The sequence below is a fragment of the Chelonia mydas genome, chromosome 8, assembly GCF_015237465.2.
Source record: "Chelonia mydas isolate rCheMyd1 chromosome 8, rCheMyd1.pri.v2, whole genome shotgun sequence".
In the NCBI taxonomy this organism is placed as follows: domain Eukaryota; kingdom Metazoa; phylum Chordata; order Testudines; family Cheloniidae; genus Chelonia; species Chelonia mydas.
In genome coordinates, this window is record NC_057854.1 from 65,339,126 (window position 1) to 65,359,022 (window position 19,897).

The 19,897-nt window shown below is 45.6% G+C and overlaps 1 protein-coding gene across 10 annotated transcripts in view; it reads right to left on the bottom strand.

Moving 5' to 3' along the window:
• The window catches only part of FAM102B (family with sequence similarity 102 member B), a 40,207-nt gene extending 25,716 nt beyond the window's left edge, over nucleotides 1–14,491 (bottom strand). The window contains exon 1 of one of the 10 annotated variants that reach the window (XM_043552806.1): nucleotides 13,733–14,491. In XM_043552806.1, coding sequence (XP_043408741.1) covers nucleotides 13,733–13,884 — 152 coding nt within the window. In that variant the 5' untranslated portion in view covers nucleotides 13,885–14,491. The other 9 variants (XM_043552798.1, XM_043552799.1, XM_027817583.3 and 6 more) reach the window with 9 other exon arrangements.
• Nucleotides 14,492–19,897: the final 5,406 nt, after the last annotated feature.

Sequence of the window (19,897 nt, forward strand, 5' to 3'; positions counted from 1 at the left end):
ACAGCCAGGTCACCAGCCACCCATGGCTCCAGCTACACATCATTTGAAACTCAATCAAGCATTAGTGGAATTTCTGCAAGGCAGACTGAGAAAAGTTCTGTGACACACTGGAATGTAGTGTGGTTACCATTCCATCACATTGTATCCCAGTCGATGAAGCCTACCATTGATTTCAAGGAGCCATTTATAAAGCCACATGCTTAGCTATACCACGGGACTGCCATCCAATTTACACTCCTTGTCTGAATGCTGAACGCAAAGCCTTGCTCAGAACATTTGAATTATCTGGTGACCTGGATATCACTGACTGCCTGACTGAGTCTCTGGAAGGACTCTACTGAGAAGCTTGACTTCACCTATTCCAGCAGCTGGGCACTGCTCAATAACCTCCAGGTCAAAAGAAAAGGAGTACTTGTGGCACCTTAGAGACTAACCAGTTTATTTGAGCATGAGCTTTCGTGAGCTACAGCTCACTTCATCGGATGCATAGCATATCTTGGAAACTGCAGAAGACATTATATACACACAGAGACCATGAAACAAAACTTCCTCCCACCTCACTCCCCCGCTGGCAACAGCTTATCTAAAGTGATCCTCAAGTAGAGCCATTTCCAGCACAAATCCAGGTTTTCTCACCCTTCCCCCCCCCCCCACCCCCCCACACACACATACAAATTCACTCTCCTGCTGGCAACAGCCCATCCCCCTTTGAAACCCCTCTTTATAATGCGCATGATAATCAAGGTGGGTCACCTCCAGCACTAATCCAGGTTTTCTCATCCCCCCCCCCCTTCCCCCCACACCCCCCCTTTTTCCAAAAACCACACACACAAACTCATTCTCCTGCTGGCAACAGCTCATCTTACAATGTGCACAGCAATAATCCAAGTTTAACCAGAACGTCTTGGGGGAGGTTTTGCAGGAAAAAAACAAGGGGAGACAGGCTACCTTGCATAATGATTTAGCCACTCCCAGTCTCTATTCAAGCCCAAATTAATAGTATCCAATTTGCAAATGAATTCCAATTCAGCAGTTTCTCGCTGGAGTCTGGATTTGCCATTCTTAAGCCGAGAAAGGACCCCTACAACATGTCGAGTTACCGCCCAATATCCTTGCTGTGTTTCAAGGTGTTTGAGCATTTGATCTGCCAACAAATTGCTCCGAATTTGAACAATGTCTTCCGAGTTGAGCAGGCTAGGAAAGGACGCAGCACCTGTGATCAAGTCCTGGCCTCGACCATCTTTATCAAAAATGGTTTTCAAGAAAATCTAAAGACAGAAGCCATCTTCTTAGATTTGACCACAGTCTATGACGCAGTTTGGCACAGAGGGCTTTTATTTAAACTCTCTCGAGTTGCCCCACTTCAGGCGGTTGAAATAATAGAGCTCTTTCTCTAAAACAGGCAGTTTAGAATACACATGGGCAACTGCTGTAGCTCTTGGAAGTGTCAGATGAATGGCTTCCCTCATACTGTTCAATGTGTACATCAACCACCTGCCAGCTACACTCTCGCGCTAGTTTATCTATGCCATGACATCTGCTGCAGCTACCAAGCACAGTCCTTCTCAGAAATTGACAAGGCCTTGAATGACGATATGAAGCTCCTGGCAGACTATTGTAGTCAATGGTGCCTGCAGCTGAGCTTTTCTAAGACCATTACTACATAATGGTATTCCACCTGCATAATGCAAGCGCAAGCCACGAGTTGAAAGTTTTCCTCAATGGTCAATGCCTGCAGCATGATCCAAACCATAGGCGTGCACACGGGGTGTGCTCAGGCACACCCTAATGCCCTGAGCTCCAGCTGGGAAGGCTGCTCCTCCCCCTCGCCCACTGGAGGCTCGGGGGGGGGGGGCAGTGGGAGGAGGATGCAGCAGTTGCAGGCAATGATGGCAGAAGAGCCATGTTTACATTGCTGCTGCGCTGCTGGCCCCAGCGGCGCGGGGTGAGTGGAGTCGGCCCAGGGGCCCAGCTCCACTAATATTTGGGGCCGGGTGTCCCCACCTGCCGCCGCCCCCGCAGCTCCCCCAGCCCCCTCTTGCTACCCCCACACACCTCCCCCGGCCCTGGAGCAGAGCATCCCTGCCTCTTCTGTGCAGTTCCATGCTGCCTCCCTGCAGCAACTGCTGCCGCAGGGTCCTAGTACCCCCCCAGCTCCACTGCCAGGGCACACTGACTGCCAGGGCCTGTCCTTCCATCTCAGACCCTTCCCTTTTCCAGCGGGACCTTCCACCAGCACAGGGCCCCCCCCGCAGTCACCGCTCCTGCCCCATGCTGGACAAGGAGGCAGCCCCATCCTTCACCCGCAGTGAGGCTACAGTCAGGGGCAACAGCAGGGGAGGAGGTGCACACAGCACCCCCCAGCACCAACCACGGGGGGAAAGTGAGGGAGATTCCTGGACCTGAGAGGGGCCCTAGGAGCACGTGCAGTGACGTGGTGAGGGTGACTGTGCTGCGGGGGCAGGGCAAAAAAAGGGGGGCTCCTCCCCCAGAGCTCGCTGCTGCCAGCAGGAAAAGGGCTGGGGGGAGTCCTCCTCTCTGGCCCCTGTCCCAGAGCAGCCTGCCTGCACCCTAAACTCCTGCCCAACCCCAGAGCCCACACCCCCAGCCAGAGCTTTCACCCCCCCACCACCCCTTCAACCCTCTACCCCAGCCCTGAGCCCCTCCAACACCCCAAACACCTTATCCCCAGTCCCAGCCAGAGCCTTCATCCCCCTGCACTCCAACCCTCCGCCTTAGCCCTGAGCCTAACACCCCAAACCCCCCAGCCCCAGAGCCCTCACCCCCACACTCCTACTCTCACCCTGAGCCCCTCCCACACCCCACACCCCTCATTCCCAGCCCCAGACAGAGCCCTCACCCCCACACTCCTACTCTCACCCTGAGCCCCTCCCACACCCCACACCCCTCATTCCCAGCCCCAGACAGAGCCCTCACCCCTTACACCCCTACTCTCACCCTGAGCCCCTCCCACACCCAAATCCCTCACCTGCAGCCACACCCCACAGCCCTCACCTCTGCACCCCTCCCATCTCCAAACTCCCTCCCAGAGCCTGCACCCCAATCCCCTGCCCCAGCCTAGGGCCTGCACTCCAGACCTCTCCCTCCCAGAGCCTTGGGCAGGTGGGAGGCGGAGTTTGTTGGGGTGGAGTTTGGGCAGTGGCAGGTTCTGGGCACCACCAAAATTTCTACAAACCTGCCACCCCCGGTGACAGGGTCCCCCCCTCCGTCCCCCCCTCCCGCCCACGCAGGATGTATTTGTTGCCTGTACAAACTTCCACAGCAGCTACACAAAGTTGTTGTAATTGTGTCACACAGCGAACCCCATGCTGCTACCATGACCCCTCTTGGCCCCCCACCCACCCAGGCCTGCCTAGCCAATCGCCGCCTCCCCAGCGCTACATGTGACCTTTGTTGACTTACATCAGTCATAGCGCTCTTCCAGCGCTGCGTTCCAGCTTGGTTGGCACTCTTTGCACCTGCCCCGTGAGTGCCATCACTTCACTGGTCAAGGGGATGTCCAGGGGGTGTGTCATAACCATACAGCTAAGGGTAGCCTAGAATTCCTCCTTATCTGTAAGGGGTTAAGAAGCTCAAATAACCAGGTTGGCACCTGAACAAAGGGACCAATGGGGAAAGAAGATACTTTCAAATCTTTGGGGAAGAAGAGGGGGGAAAAAAGCTTTGTGGTGTGTTCTCTGGGGAAAGCAGAGAAGCATCAGGTCAAAAAAACTCCTCCTATAAACCATCTTGTACAAGTCTCTGATATTACAAAAAGAGTAAGTAAATAAGGCAAGGCGCATTAGATTACCTTTTGTTGTCATCTTGTGAATTTTCCCTTTGCTAGAGCGAGGTTTATCCTGGTTTTTTGTAACTTTAAAGTTTTGCCTAGAGGGGAATCCTCTGTGTTTTGAATCTGATTACCCTGTAAAGTATTTACCATCCTGATTTTACAGGAGGTGATTCTTTTACCTTTTCTTTAAATAAAATGCTTCTTTTAAGAACCTGACTGATTTTTCCATTGTTCCTAGACCCAGGGGTTTGGGGTCTTTGATCAGTTTGTAACCAATTGGTTATGATATTATTCTCAAGCCTCCCCAGGAAAGGGAGTGTAAGGGCTTGGGGGGATTGCTGGGGGAAGAGGAACTCCAAGTGGTCCTTTTCCCTGGTTCTTTGTTAAAAGCATGGGATGGTGGCAGAATTACTTAAACCCAAGGTACAAGAGGGAATTTGTGCCTGGGGAGTTTTTAACCTAAGCTGGTAGAATAAGCTTAGGGGGTCTTTCATGCGGGTCCCCACATCTGTACCCTAGAGTTCAGAGTGGGGAGAGAACCATGACAGGGTGGGATTTGGTGGGGACTCTGTTCTGAGCAGCGATTTGGTAAGGGGGCTGGGCCGGTTGGATATGGGCCAGAGAGTCTATGGGGCAGTCAGGGATGGGGAATGGGGGCGTTGGATAGGGCACGGGAGTCCAAAGGGGCGTGTCAAGAGTCCTGTCAGGGGGCAGGGGTGTGGCTAGGGGGCAGGGCAGCCGGGAGAGGGGGGTTGCCTCTGGAGGGAGTGGTCAGGGGACAAGGAGCAGGGGGGTTGGATGCGTCGGAGGTTCTGGAGGGGCCTGTCGGGGCGGGGATGTGGAGAGGGGTCAGGGAAGGCAGGGAGCAGGGAGAGTTGGATGGGTGGGGAGTTCTGGGGGTCCTGTCAGGGGGCAGGGAGCGGTTGGATAGGCGTGGGAGTCCCAGGGGTCTGTCCGGGGGCGGGAGTGTGGATAAGGGTCGGGGCAGTCAGGGGACAGGTAGGGCATAGGGTCCTAGGGAGGCAGTTATAGTGGGGGGGGGGTCGTCTCAGGAGGGGGCAGTCAGGGGACAAGGAGCAGGGAGGCTTAGATAGGGGGTGGGGTCCTGCGGGGACAGTTAGGGGCAGGGTTCCAGGAGGGGGACAAGGAGCGGGGGGTTGGGAGTTCTGAGGGGGGCAGTCAGGGGGCAGGACTCCCTGGGCGCGCACTAATGAAATGTCCTGTGCACGCCTATGATCCAAACCCAGTTTACATAAGTGTGACTGGATAGATCATTAACATATCACAACCATTTGAGGAAGACAGCAGCCGAAGTCAGCACTCGGAACAACCTGCTCAGAAAGTTGGCCAGTTCAACCTGGGGTGAAAGCACCCGGATGCTTAAATCATCAGCCCTTGCCCTCTGCTATTCAACAGCAGATTACTGTGCTCCTGTCTCATCTCACTCGAGGCTGGTTGACGTACAGCTTAACAAAACTATGTGTATTGTTACTCTGACTTTAGCCATAGCAACAAAAGGTGCCTGTATCGATACTTAGCAACATAGCACTGCCCCATATTCACCACAAAAAGGTCTCTGTCATGCTGCTTGCCAAGATCCGTGAGAATACCAACCTGCCGTTGTACGCAGACCTCTTCGACCAGGTACGGGGCTAATTATAAATATTTGCACTGTAAAAAAGATACATCTACAATCTACAAGTCGAAGCATGAAGGGGCATAGGAATGTTTAGCTTATCTGGCATGTAAATACCTTGCAACACCAGCTACAACAGTGCCATTCGACTGCCTCCTCTCACTTTCAGGTGACATTGTAAGTAAGAAGTGGTCAGCACTATCTCCTGTAAATGTAAACAAACTTGTTTGTCTTAGCAATTGGCTGAACAAGAAGTAGACTTGCAGACTCTAAAATTTTACATTTGTTTGTTTCTGAGGGAAGTTATGTAAAAAAAAAATCAATCTACATTTTTAAGTTGCACTTTCATGATAAAGAGATTGCACTACATACAGTACTTGTATGAGGTGAATTTAAAAATACTATTTTTATCTTTTTAGTGCAAATATTTGTAATTAAAATATAAAGTGAGTACTGTACACTTCGTATTCTGTGTTGTAATCAAAATATACACTGTATTTGAAAATGTGGAAAAACATCCAAAAATATTGAATACATTTAAATTGGTATTCTATTATTGTTTAACAGTGTGCTTAAAACTGCGATTAATCATGATTAATAATTTTTAAAATCTAGTTAAGCGATTAACTCAAAACAAATTGAGTTAACTGTGATTAATTGACAGCTCTAGTTGCCAGACTTTTAAGTTGTTTGTTATAAAAGGATGGGGTAAAGGTGCCATATCAGTTGCACATATGTATCATTAAACTGATGATTTTACAAGGTTTAAAGGCTACAAAAATGTGGATTCCCACCATAAGGGATTTACAAAAAGCACCATTTATTTCCCTCAGATAGTTACACCTATCCATTTCAGAAAACCATTTACATTCCATTACACTCCAGTAACAAGATAATCAAAACAAACAAACCAAAAAAAAAAATCCCTTATCCTAGTATATATAGTTTAAAAACAAACAATTTGACTTGAATGGTTCTTACTCCAAGTGTTCCACACAGAAATTTTGGGTATACTGAGTCCCCAGAGAAAATTCATATAGGTGTCAAGAGACAGCAGTACAAAAACAGAGACAGAATTTGGTATCTGTAGGGTTATGGGGAGAGAAGTGGGGAGGCAGCATCCAGAGCAGTTTATGTACATAGGGATGTCCCTTGTATCCTCCTGAGAGATCATGATGAAACATTCCTAGAGATAGTCTGCAATCCTTTCATGAGTGTTTTTAGGGATGGCTGCCTTATTTCTTCCTCTATGATAGAATGGGACTGGAAAAGACAGGACTGGAACAAATTGGAGGAGAGGAGGTAGAAGGGGTGAAGGATGGTGAGAACTAGCAGAAGAGTCTGTGCCTACTAGAGAATTATTTCAAGCCCTGGAGAGGAGCAAACCCAAGATTCCCTGAGTCTCACCATTCCACTGTTGTCAACAAATAACTGAAACCAGGAGGTATAGTGCATCTCTCATCCTGCTCTACTGCTGGTCCACACAGAATATAACAATCTATGACTGCTAGCTCAAGTGGTCCATGCACTGGATTTAAAGTTTTCTACCCTGCTGATGAACCATCTGGATGTCAATATGGTGCTACAGGATTAAATTTTTTTGTTTGCTTTTTTAAAGACGTAGGAAATTGCACATAAGAAAGCTACATTAAAAGATTATTAAACGACAGAATTAAAATGGCCTGTGCAATCTTAATCCAGCCCTCTTGTGCATAAGTATTATGATAATCTTTAATTACATGATAACATATTTTTTCCATTCAGTGCAGTGGATGGACCTAATCTGGAGATAAATCAAGGTTATGCAGTGAAGAAGACTGTTGTCTGTAGGACTCCTGTTTCATTTGTTGCAGAAACTGGAAGATGTGTAGTCAAGGAGGCAGGCGACTGCAGAAAGAGAATTGAGTACTTGTGGTTACAGCAATTGAATGCTGCCCTGGAGAACTGGATTCTATTCCTGCTTCTGCCACAGAGTTCCTATATGATGCTATGCAAATCACTTAACCCAAAACTGTTCACAGGTCATAACTAATTACGTAAAAAGAAAAGGAGGACTTGTGCCACCTTAGAGACTAACAAATTTATTTGAGCATAAGCTTTCGTGAGCTACAGCTCACTTCATAGGATGCATTCAGTGGAAAACACAGTGGGGAGATTTATATACACAGAGAACATGAAACAATGGGTGTTACAATACACACTCTAAGGAGAGTGATCAGGTAAGGTGAGCTATTACCAGCAGGAGAACGGGGCAGGTGGGTGGGAACCTTTTGTAGTGATAATCAAGGTGGGCCATTTCCAGCAGCTGACAAGAATGTCTGAGGAATGGGGGGGGGGTGTGTGTGCCAGGAATAAACATGGGAAATAGTTTTACTTTGTGTAATGACCCATCCACTCCCAGTCTTTATTCAAGCCTAAGTTAATTGTATCAAGTTTGCAAATGTGTGGTTGCTGGTGAGTATTTGCTTCAGGTTGGGGGGCTGTATGTAAGCAAGGACTGGCCTGTCTCCGTTGGAGAACACTTCAATCTCTTTGGTCACTCGATTACAGACCTAAAAGTGGCAATTCTTCAAGAAAAAAACTTCAGAAACAGACTCCAAGGAGAGACTGCTGAATTGGAATTAATTTGCAAACTGGATACAATTAACTTAGGCTTGGATCCCTGGTCTCTGGAGCGGAGGAGGGGTGTCTGGGCTCTGGACGGGGGCCTGCGGCTGGGCTTTGGAGGAGGAGAGGGTGCAGGTATATTGGCTGGAGGGAGAACAGCAGCTGGGCTCTAGGGGGAGGGGTTGTGGGTGACTGGCCCCCCAGCTGGGCTCTGTGGGGAAAGAGGGCAGAGAAACAGGAACTAGGTTGTCATAGGGGTTTCTTTAACTCTCTACTCCTGGGGGAATGTGTGTGTGTGCGCATCTGTATTTTTACAGATATACTTGCTGACAGGTATTTTGAAATAAATTACCAAAATAATTGAAACTAGCATGATTATGTAGTGTTAACTTGACAAATTACATTTGCAGAATTTTAAAATATTGTGTACAGAATTTTTAATTTTTTGGGGCAGAATGCCCCCAGGAATATATAATGAAGAGATAACAGTGCTGAAGAATAAATATTTTCCAACAGCCTGAACTTTTACCTGACATGTCTATTTTCCCCTTGAGCTCAGTGGGACTACTGACATATGAAAGTGTTTGCAGGATCAGGGATTTAATCAGTCACATAATACAATTTAGCAAGACAGTTTGTGGATATAAGACTACTTGGATCCATTTGGCTTATAACACATATACGTTGTATTTTACGGTCACATTTTGCTGACAAATGTAGATGCTATCTTAAGATGTTGATATATATTTGGCTCTTTTGTAATCTCATGTTTGAAGAAATAAGTGTTGGGAAGGAAGTGAAAGGCATTTACAAAGCTGTTTTACTGTTCTTAAAAGGGAAGATTTCCAAAGACACAGATGGCAGTTAAGCACCCAGTCATTAGGAATGGAGCACCTAACCCCATTAAGTTTCTCCCAAAGCAATTATGTTACCAGACATTGGGTGAACACTTAAAAAAAAGCTGCATAGGAGACAATATGGTTAATTTATCACACATTTGGAAAATTTTGTATATCATTCCCTGAAACATTTAACAGGCTTCCCTGAACATCTTAAAATGCTATAAAGTTAACTACTTTCAGCACAATTACCAATTCTTAAAAAATACTAGTGCAATTTGCATTTTATTACATTAAACAATAAATGCAAATAGAAAGACAATGCTCATTTAAAAAATAAAGACTAAGCTAGTTTGAAAAGTCTGCTGAACACACTAACCCCTTCATTTTATTGGTACTTGTCACTGTCAGAAACAGGATACTGAGCTAGGTGGGCCATTGGTCTGACCCAGTATGGTATTTCTTATATTCTTATTGAAAAGATTTGTTGAGTTCACCTCTGTAGGAATAAAGCAATTCTTTCTGGAGCCAATAGCACTGACACTCCCTAAATTGGCATAAAGAGGACTATTGCAGAGGAATTCTATACCTTCCTCTACAAGTACAGCAACATATTTGTGATTCATCCAACTCTGCAGGCCAAACTTTTAGAGACCCGCATTCTGGTTTCCTGTAATATGAGCACATAACTTACAGCTCATTACCATTTAAAAACCACACTCCGAAGAGGGGGAAAAAAAAAAAAAAAAAAAAAAAAAAAAAACTAAGGAGGCTCATCCTCTCAGGTCCCAATCTTGCAATTCGGTGCGTACTTGTGGATCCCTGCTCCCACCAGGGAGCCCCACTAAGTTCCTTAAGAGCTGCCCAAGTACATCACATTGCAGGATCAAGACCTAAGGCCCCTCACTCTGAAAACACTTAGACACATGCTTAACTCACATATGAAAATTAAGAATGTGTGTTTTCAGGATTGGGGCCTCACTTTGACATCACATAGTGATAAGGGTGTGAGGTAAAGGAAGGACAAGGCTTACAACAACATATGCGTCTGTTTGGTTGTAGTCTATTGTCTTTTAACATAAAGAGATTTCCCAGATGATATACTGTACATCAACTAGAGAAAGCAAGTAAGGCTATGTCTGCACTACAGAGACTTATAGCAGCATAGCTACAGTGCTGTAACTATGCTGGCAAAATTCCATGGTGTAGATGCTGCCTATCGTGATGGAAGGGGTTTTTCTGTCATTGTAGGAACACCCTTACCCCGAGTGACAGGGTTAGGTCGGCATAGCTATGGCACTCCGGGATGTGGATCATGTACACCTCTGAGTGCCTTAGCTACGCCGACCTAAATGTTAAGTGTAGACCAGGCCTAAGGCAGTAGCGTCTGCCTATAACCGTAATGGGATATAAGCACCTAAAGTAATCAGCACATGAAAATTATCATGTTACTGCTAAAGCAAAATCATTCAGCAGTGTGTTAAACAGAAATGAGATGAGAGTAAAGTGTTGCTGGTCTGAAGTCCCTCCTCCCACCAAAAAACCCCCCACCCCAGTTACTTGGGACTACACTTCTGTGTAAGGTTACAGTTGATTCAGAAGTGCACGGTCCAAAACTCCATTTTGGTGGAATTATCTGTGATGCTGACAGACCCGGTGCCAGCTCATGCCAAGGCCCCAGGCCTAACAGAACACCGTTAAATGCATGGGTGGAAACCAGTCTGGTTTATTTGGGGGTTAGTACAGTAAACACAGATATTAGTGTAATAAAAATGTATTTAGACTTTATGGAATGCTAGTAGGAGGCTGCGTGTATGAATCCTACTTATAATATCTATATCCATGCTATAAAGGTAATACTTATGTGTGTGCATTCTATAACTGTAAAATGTTTGTTCTGATACTCTGGAACTCAACTGGTTGGGGTGGGAAATTAAAAAACACACTTTACCTAATACAAAATGCTAGATTCCTACAGAAGGTGTCACCTGCTGATCATCAGGAAGGATTACTGAATCCAAATGGGCCACTGTAGAACAAAGACTCTGTCAATTGCTCCACCCCAAAGAGGTTATATGCAGAACTGCTAATCCCATCAGCTTGAACTTTACAGGGGGGGCATAAAAATCCCTTAACAGAAGGAATTGGGGTCTCTTTATGCTGTCTGGACTCCGAGGGACAAAGATTCTTAAACATAAGCAAGAGAGCCCTGTGCTGCTTGGCATGGATCAGCCCTAATGGATATACAGAGCTGCTTATTATACAGACGCTCCCTGGGTTATGCAAGACCTGACTTACGCACATTCGCACTTATGGAAAAGGTTCCATAAGCCAGAAATGGAATTTACTTTTCCGACATAGGCAAACTTCAAGTTACGCAAGGCTTTCCAGAACGGAAGGACTGTGTAAGTTGGGGGGCGTCTGTATAGCTTATATAACCCTTTAAAATCTAAGGCTGTATCTCATTTGTGTGTGTGCATTTCCTGTTTTAATAAGGATCTTATTTCTTTTCTTAGTTAATAAATCTTTAGTTAATTTATTACAGGATTGGCTACAGGCACTCTCTTTGATTTGAGATCGGAGTACAATTAACCTGGGGTAAGTGACCTGTCCTTTGGGACTGGAAGTAACCTGAACATTGTGATTTCTGGTGTAAAGTGACCATCTTATCACAGAGTCAAGCTTGCCTGGGTGGCAAGATAGATCGGAATGCCCAAGGGGACTGTCTGTAACTCCATGTTAAGGCTGTATAGTGCTTGAGGTGTTTACACTTGTTACTGGGCTAGTGAAATCTAAGTACAGAACTCATAAACAGGTTGGGGTTTGTGCCCTGCTTCTCAAGAGTCTGCCTGGAGGTTGGTATTCTCACTCAGGAGCCACTCCAGGTAACGTAACTTCATCCTCATAAAATACTTCCATCCACAGAATCAAAACAGATAATTCAGTAAAGTCTGTGACTCACATATATTGTAATTTAATAACAAGTATTGAATAGCAATAGAATTTTTTTACACTAATTTCTAGCTGTCCAGCCTTGAAAAAATTCAGCAAGTAATCATTTTGGTAATGACATTAAAGCAAAGCTGTAATCCATGATGTGGACAAATAATATATTGGGGTTGAATATTTATTCTCTCAAGAATTTACTGAACAAGTTGACAAGCCAAAATAGAAAGAGTTTATAACTGCCAACACTGCAACTTCCACCTGGTATCTAGAAAGATAAAAATCAAGTTATGTTCCATCTCACATACCGTCAGCAGCAAATAAATATTCTGCAGTCAGAACTGAGCTGACAGTTTTGTTGCTGACGTATGAGGCAAAAAGGAATCCAGCTGTCTTTCCATTAATGGACACTGCTGACTGCAATCATGTGTTGCACTAACTGGGTTGCAAGGGCCTGAATATTCTTATTTCCACTCTTTTACATAAAACTGTCCTTCCTTTCTAGTCATATTATGTTATATATCAATTTCACTGACAAGAGAATGCAAGTCAGAATTTAGTTTAAAAAAGTCTGCACAAGAAAAAACAGTACATAGTCACATTACGTTAGGCGTAATTAGGCGCTAATTTTCTTGGCTGTCTACAATATTTCTGCAGACAGACTTCCATATTCTTATTACATTAACATTCTTGTTGATCGATATGGAAGAGACTGAAGAAAAAAAAAACAACCCCACTAATGTGACTACAGTAAATAAGTCTACATTCCTGTGAGCTTTTAAAGTCAATACAACTTTGCCCTTACTGGAGAGTCCATGCTTTAGAACAGCATGACTCTTATTTAGAGAGACAGTGTGTCTCTGTATGTGCGTACACTATTACTTTTTAACCGAGGAAATAAACAGAAATTTGGGGAAGCATGTATGGCAAATCACTTTATCTAGCTGAAGCCTATCCAAGCCTTTATCTAGCTGAAGCCTATGCTAGCTTCTTCCAAGCTGTTGCATCACCCTAAATGCCATGTCTATATGAGAAGAGATGCTCTAAAACCCACTGCAAAATGCCCGCAAAACTTGCAAGAAACATTTTTTTAAAAGCTTCAGGGATGGACACCTCACTTCTGAGTCATCTAATCTTTCTGCAGTGGTTCATTAATCGCCATTTCAAAATGGGTAATCCAATCATAAGCAATAAATAATTTAAGAGCAAGTCCACAATGACGAAGCTCCAACGGTAAAGTGCTGCTGTCACCTTTGCGCAAGGAAAGTAGTATATTGCATGCTTAAGTTTAGTACTTTGCACTGTACACTCCCATAACCCAGCCAACACGCACAGTAATCAGTAGAGCCCTGAAAATCTTCGGATAAGCGGATCGCCGATCGGATGCGGTATCCGCACAGGACTCTAGTAATCACCAAGTATATTCAATAAAAGGCTCAACTGCTTGCTCTTCCGTGTTTCTAAGTTCAGAAGCTTGCTAAGAACAAACAGAAAGCCACTATGAGATGGATGAAATTGTTACCTTCTTGGCAAACGTACTGTTACCATGATGCATGCACTGGAGATAAAGCAGCAAAGTGACAACTCGTAAGTGATGTACTTACAGCGCGGGCTGGTGGGTGAAGGGGGTTATAAGCTTTTAATTCTGAGCAGAGGATACTGCTTTTATCGCAAGGCTACAGCGACAGAGGGCTGCCAGGCTGCTGGGGCGGGGGGGCCGGCATCTGAGGCGCAAGGCTATTTGGAGGCAAAAGGGCTGCACCGCGGCGGGTTTGCAAGGCGCTCCGGGGCAAGGCGGCTGCACCGGTCTCTCTGGCGGGGACGGGCTTTCATACCGACGGGGAACGTCTACATGCACCGCTCGCCTGACTGGTGCCAGGGGCCGGGGCGCGCAGGGGGCCAGGCACCTACCGGGAGGACTCCCCGCTGAAGCTGCCGCCGTCCAGCAGCCGCACCTTGCAGAAGAGGATGCCGTTGACGAAGGGCACGGAGGAGAGCTCGTCCAGCTCCAGCTCCACGCGGAACTTGAACTTCTTCTTCTTCACCATCATCATGAAGGCCATGGGCGGGGGCCGGGGAGCCGCCGGGCGGGCCCTCAGCGCCTCGCCCCGGCCGGCCGCCGCCCGCCTGCCGCGCTCATGGCTGCTGGGACGGGCACGCCCGCCCCCTGCCCACGGTGCTGCCCACCCGGCTCCCAACGGCGCCTCCTACTGCCGCCCGCCCGACCCGCTTACATGGCAGCCACCGCCTCCCTTTCAAACCAACCCGCCTCCGCTGTCCGAGGGGAGGGGGCAGCGCCGCGCTGAGCCCCAGCCAGGGCTGCAAAGCCCGGCCCTGCTGCCGAGCCGCTAGCCGCGCGGCCGCCGGGCGAGGCTCCCTTGGCGGGCGGGCGGGCGCCCCCAGCGGCCCCGGCCCGCCGCGCAGCCAGCCGAGAGGAGGAGGGAGAAAGAGAGCGGGAGGGCGCCTCAACGCACGAAACACACGGCGGGGTGCGGGGCGGAGGGAAGCGCTGGAGGCGGTGGCTGAACCGCCCGAGCGTGACGCGCTGCCCTGGGGCCGGCGGCGGGGGTCCCCAGACTGAGTCCAGCGCTCCGCCTGCGGCTGCCCCCCTGCGTCCTCAGCTCCCTGCAGCGCGCTGCTCCGCCGCCGGGCTGCTGCGGGCGGCGCTAACACCTGAAGCCCTGCCTGGGGGCACCTGCCGCGGGGGTGTGCGGTCAACGAAATCTTCAATCCACAGAAAACCTTCCCCGCCCCTGCAGAGCCCCCGTGATCGCTTCATGTATCCAATGGAAAGCATGGGGGGGGGGTGTTTATCTACACCTTAAAGTGCTGACAGCTGCTTGACCTAGCACAGGGATTCTCAAACTGGGGCTGGGACCCCTGAGGTGGTCGCGAGGTTATTACATGGGGGGGTCGTGAGCTGTCAGCCTGCACCCCAAACCCTGCTTTGCCTCCAGCATTTATAATGGTGTTAAATATATAAACAAATGTTTTTAATTTATGGGGGGGGGAGTTGCACTCAGAGGCTTGCAATGTGAAAGGGGTCACCCATACAAAAGTTTGAGAACTACTGACCTAGCATGCAGAGGTGAAAGTAAGCCAGTACGCTGTGTCAGAACTGACCAGCTTCCCCAGGTTGGCGCTTTAAAGGTTTCGGGGCTCCCCACAGCAGCTGGAGCCCCGGGCCCTTTAAAGCACCACCAGAGCCCTGCTGCCAGAGCCCCTGGGGTAGTGGTGGCAGGGCTTGGATGGTGATTTAAAGGGCCAGGGGCTCTTGCCGCTGCTGGGAGCCCTGGGATAGGTCATCGCATCAGCCACACTATCAGAGACTCATGCACCTGCACATCTACCAATGTGATATGTCATTATGTGCCACCAATGCTCCTCTGCCATGTACATTGGCCAAACCTGACAGTCTCTACACAAAAGAATAAATGGACACAAATCAGACATGAAGAATTACAACATTCAAAAACCAGGTGGAGAACACTTCAACCCCCATGGACACTCAATTACAGACCTAAAAGTCGCAATTATTCAACAAAAACTTCAAAAACAGACTCCAATGAGAAACAGCAGAACTAAAATTAATCTGCAAACTGAATACTATTAAATTAGGCTTGAATAAACACTGGGAGTGGATGAGTCATTACACTAACTAAAAACTATTTCCCCATGCTAATTTTCCCCCTACTGTTATTCACATCTTCTTGTCAACTGTTTGAAATGGGCCATCCTAATTATCACTACAAAAGTTTTTTTTCTCCTGCCGATAATAGCCCACCTTAATCAATTGGTCTCGTTAGAGCTGGTAGGGCAACCCATATTTTTTCATGTTCTCTCTGTGTGTGTGTGTGTATATATATATATATTGTATTTTCCACTACATGCATCAGATGAAGCGGGCTGTATTTTCCACTACATGCATCAGATGAAGCGGGCTTTAGCCCACAAAAGCTTATGCTCAAATAAATTTGTTAGTCTCTAAGGTGCCACAAGTACTCCTCGTTCTTTCCACATAGACAACATTGGCGTTTCCAAATGCAGGCCACCATCCTACAAAGGCTATGCTTGCACTTTATGCCTGGGAGTAGACCCACTGAAGTCTTATTTAACATGGTCCCACCACTCAGCAGAGTTGACCAGCTGCAGAGGAAGCAGCAGGTTGTATCCCTTTCAGTAGCATAAAGCACGCTGCTATGTGCTGGTGCTCTTTCAGTGTTTCCCAGGGCATTTTGTTGGTGTCGTGCAGCTCACTGACCCCACCACAGAAACAAAGCCCATTATTTTCCTAATGGTGACAATTCTTAAATGTAATATTCTGTAGAAGTTATAGAAAAATAAAACAGATTTGAGTTCAGTTAAAGCAGCGTTTCCCAAACTGTGTTCTGTGGAACACTGGTGTTCCACACGATGTGAATAGGTGTTCCGTGAAAGAATCTAGAATTTAATTTTGACTCTTACACTTGATTTTTGTTCTACTTTATAGGCACTTTCCAGTTAGAAATTGTTAGTTCAAGTTATTTATTTTTGCTTTGTTTTATAAAATATATTTGAGCATAAGTGACGTAATTCTTTATTTGAAAAACAAACCACTACAAAATATTATAAGTGTTCCGTAAAAGGCTAAGAAGTGTTCCGTGGCCAAAAACATTTGGGAAACGCTGAGTTAGAGGGTTTCATTGTTCACAATTTTACTTTATTCTTGTGAGCAGATTAGCAGTTGAAACTTCAACTCTGAAACATCTAGACTCCTTGGAGCTCTAGGTTCAAATCTTGGCAGAGTCCAGTTCTTTATCTTTCTATAGCAGCTTACTCTGTGTAAGGCTGGCACTTTACAACTACATATATTTTTGCCCCAATTTCTGACCCCTATATCCCATTCTGACTCTACCACCTATCTTCCTGCAGTAAGTTACCAGTAACACATACCAGGGCTTTGCTGGGTGGTTTCTCAGTGGAAGGGAAATCACTGACATTTGAGTCTAGGTATAAGCTACATAACTTGTTTTGATCACACATATACATCGGTCCTTGCACAAAGGGAATTGTACCACACAGTATTTTTTCCTAAGACTGAACATTTGCTCACTAGGAAGAACAACTTGTAAGATGGTGTAACACCACCATCTGGTGACACCTGCTGTAATATGTTATGCTGAACAAAACCTAGTTGAAGCTGGTGGGTGTAATATCAGCCAGGATAAATGTATAAAGCAATTGAGACCCTTTATGAAAGAGAGAGCTGGAACAATAGGAGCCTCTGCCACAAACTCAGGCCACATGTAAGGGTAGAGTAGAAATTGAGTCAGGGAGACCAAAGAGTTTACCAAGAGTCTGGTAACAAACACAGAAGTGATAGATTGATAGGACTGGAGGTGTGTGTGTGTGTGTAAAAATCATCCCAAACTCAGTGAAAGCAGTAGAGCGCCATGGGCAGCCAGAGGAGGTGTAGTGTAACCCTACAAAAGTTAGAGTGCTGTTGGGTAAAGTGTTGGCTGGAAAGATGTTTGGAAGCTATAGGAAGCAGGTTGGCTTACAGAGCAGGGGGACTTTCCTAGTCAGATAGTCTATAGGACAGGGGTTCTCAAACTGGGGGTTGGGACCCCTCAGGGGGTCACAAGGTTATTACATGGGGGGGTCACAAGCTGTCAACCTCCACCCCAAACCCCCCTTTGCCTCCAACATTTATAATAGTGTTAAATACATTAAAAAAGTGTTTTTAATTTATAAGGGGGGGGTGTCACACTCAGAGGCTTGCTATGTGAAAAGGGTCACCAGTAAAAGAGTTTGAGAACTACTGCTATAGGACAACTGAGTAAAAGCTGCAAGAAGCAGGGAGGCTGTGGCAAGGAAGCACCTGGTATACAGTAAAGAAAGCTGTTGCATTTATGTTGAACAGTTTTATTTCTGAGTTTGCTAAAGATTATTGGTGCAATCAAGAAATGGTGCCTTGAAGAGAGGTCCTGAACAGACTCTAGGTCTGCTGTTTAATTCTTCCTGCGCTGCGGATGAGCAGCCTACACAGGTCAAAAGGTTTCTGTTTAAAAACCATGCAAATTAAGATAAGGAAAATTCTATTGTAATTGAATGATGTACATGTAGGTCTGATGTGAGTAATCTAAAATATTGGTAGAACTACAGTATAATTATTTTCTCCCTATATTATAGAATAAGCTTCTAGGGCCTGATGTAAAGCCCACTGAAGTTGATGGAAAATGTCCCCATGACTTCATTAGTCTTTGGATCAAGGCCTAGCATAGCTCAGTAAATCAGCTTCTTTACTGCTAGCATATGTTTATGTTCTCAGATTTGTGACTTGGAGAAAATGGGTGAGGTTATATCTTTTATTGGGCCCACTTCTGTTGGTGAAAGAGACAAGCTTTCAAGCTAGACAGAGCTCTTTTGCAGGTCTGGAAAAGCGCTGTGTAGCTCAAAAACCTGTATCTTTTATTAGACCAATTTCTATATCACCGCACCTGCCTTATCTCTAACATCTTTGGACCAACACTGCAGACATACCCGTAGTATGACCTTAGCCAAAAGACTCAACGTTAAAAGTGTCAGAACTATGGATTTCTAGTGTATTTATAACCTTTAACTGTGAGGAAATCTCTTAAAATAGCAAGAGAGATCTTTATCTGAAGTAAAGAAAAAATACTGTAGGCAAAATATAACAACTTGATCAATATAAATGTACATTTGATTTAAAGCTTCACCTAATCTGTAAGAGTTAGAGCTCAAAAGTTTTATTTTAGGGAAGCCTTATGAGTGCTTAATATATCGGATGCGATTCAAGCAGGTATTTATTGTGGCTAATCCAGAAAAATGTAATGGCTCCAGAGTCCCACAGTCATATTAGATAGGATTTAAAAAAAAAATGGGGGGGGGGGAGGAGAAGATAGTGATTGGTTTATACCTGAAGCATGAGGATCTAAGTGATGGAGCCAGGAAGAAGTTTCCTCTGTAAACAGGCTATTCCATAACTGTCCATGATTCGGTTTCTCACACCTTCCTCTGAAGCATTTAGTACAGTACTGGCAACTGTCAGACAGGATAGCAGACTAGATGAACACTGATGTGATGCAGCATATTAATGCCTATGTTTCTAAGTTTATCCACATTTTGCAAGTCAGAACAGTATTCACATAGTAATGGATTTTAAGTGTACTATTCCCCATAAAAATGAAGTTTAGTTTGAGACAGCTGAAGAAATTGCTAAGAATTAAGAAAACTGGCTAAGGGACAGCCTCACTACATTTAAAGCATGAATGTAAATGTAGAAGTAAAATATGCCTTAATGACTGAACTTCTTAGCTCATTTTAAAGGGTACACCATTAAGCCCCAACCCAGCAAACATTTATGCATGTTTAACTTTAAGCACCTGAATAATCTCCAAAGTATCAGGACCTTAATGTTTTTTTTTTTTTTTTAGAAATAACTGCAAAAGTAAATTGTTTAAGGGTTTAATCTTGAAAGGTTCTAGGTGTCCTCAAACAGTGCTTTGCAAGAGGAACATCCTCTGTATTAGGGACTCCCAAATCCGTAAGGGCCTGATCCTGCACAATTTAAGCCCGTGAGAGTTTTGCCATTGACTTTGGTGGGAGCAAGATCAGGTCCACTCAGCATATAATACCATAAACTAAGGATGATATGAATTTTACATTTCAATTTTACTTTTTACCTCCTGGTTTTTGTTTATTTCTATTTTAGCTGGACTGCGATCACTACGTAAGTGGGTAAACCAGGGACTATACTGTGGGACTGATGGCTTTGATAACTGTCTGCCTAGCTCCAGACTGTCCTTTGCTCTGATTGGAATGTGTGAGCTGTAATTTGGTGAGCCTCCACAACAGTATGACTTATTTGTTCAACCAGGCTTTTAATCAATGTTTGTAACAGGGAATGTGTTTCTCTCTTAACAGTTTTGTAATGTAATTTTTTGGAGACAAAGCACCAGTGAGGTTTGGGGAAGGGTACAATTAATAATTTGTGATTAAATAAAATATTGAGTACAATGGTACTCCCTTTCTGACTCCAACAATGCAATGTACTTTCTCACTTAAAAAAAAATA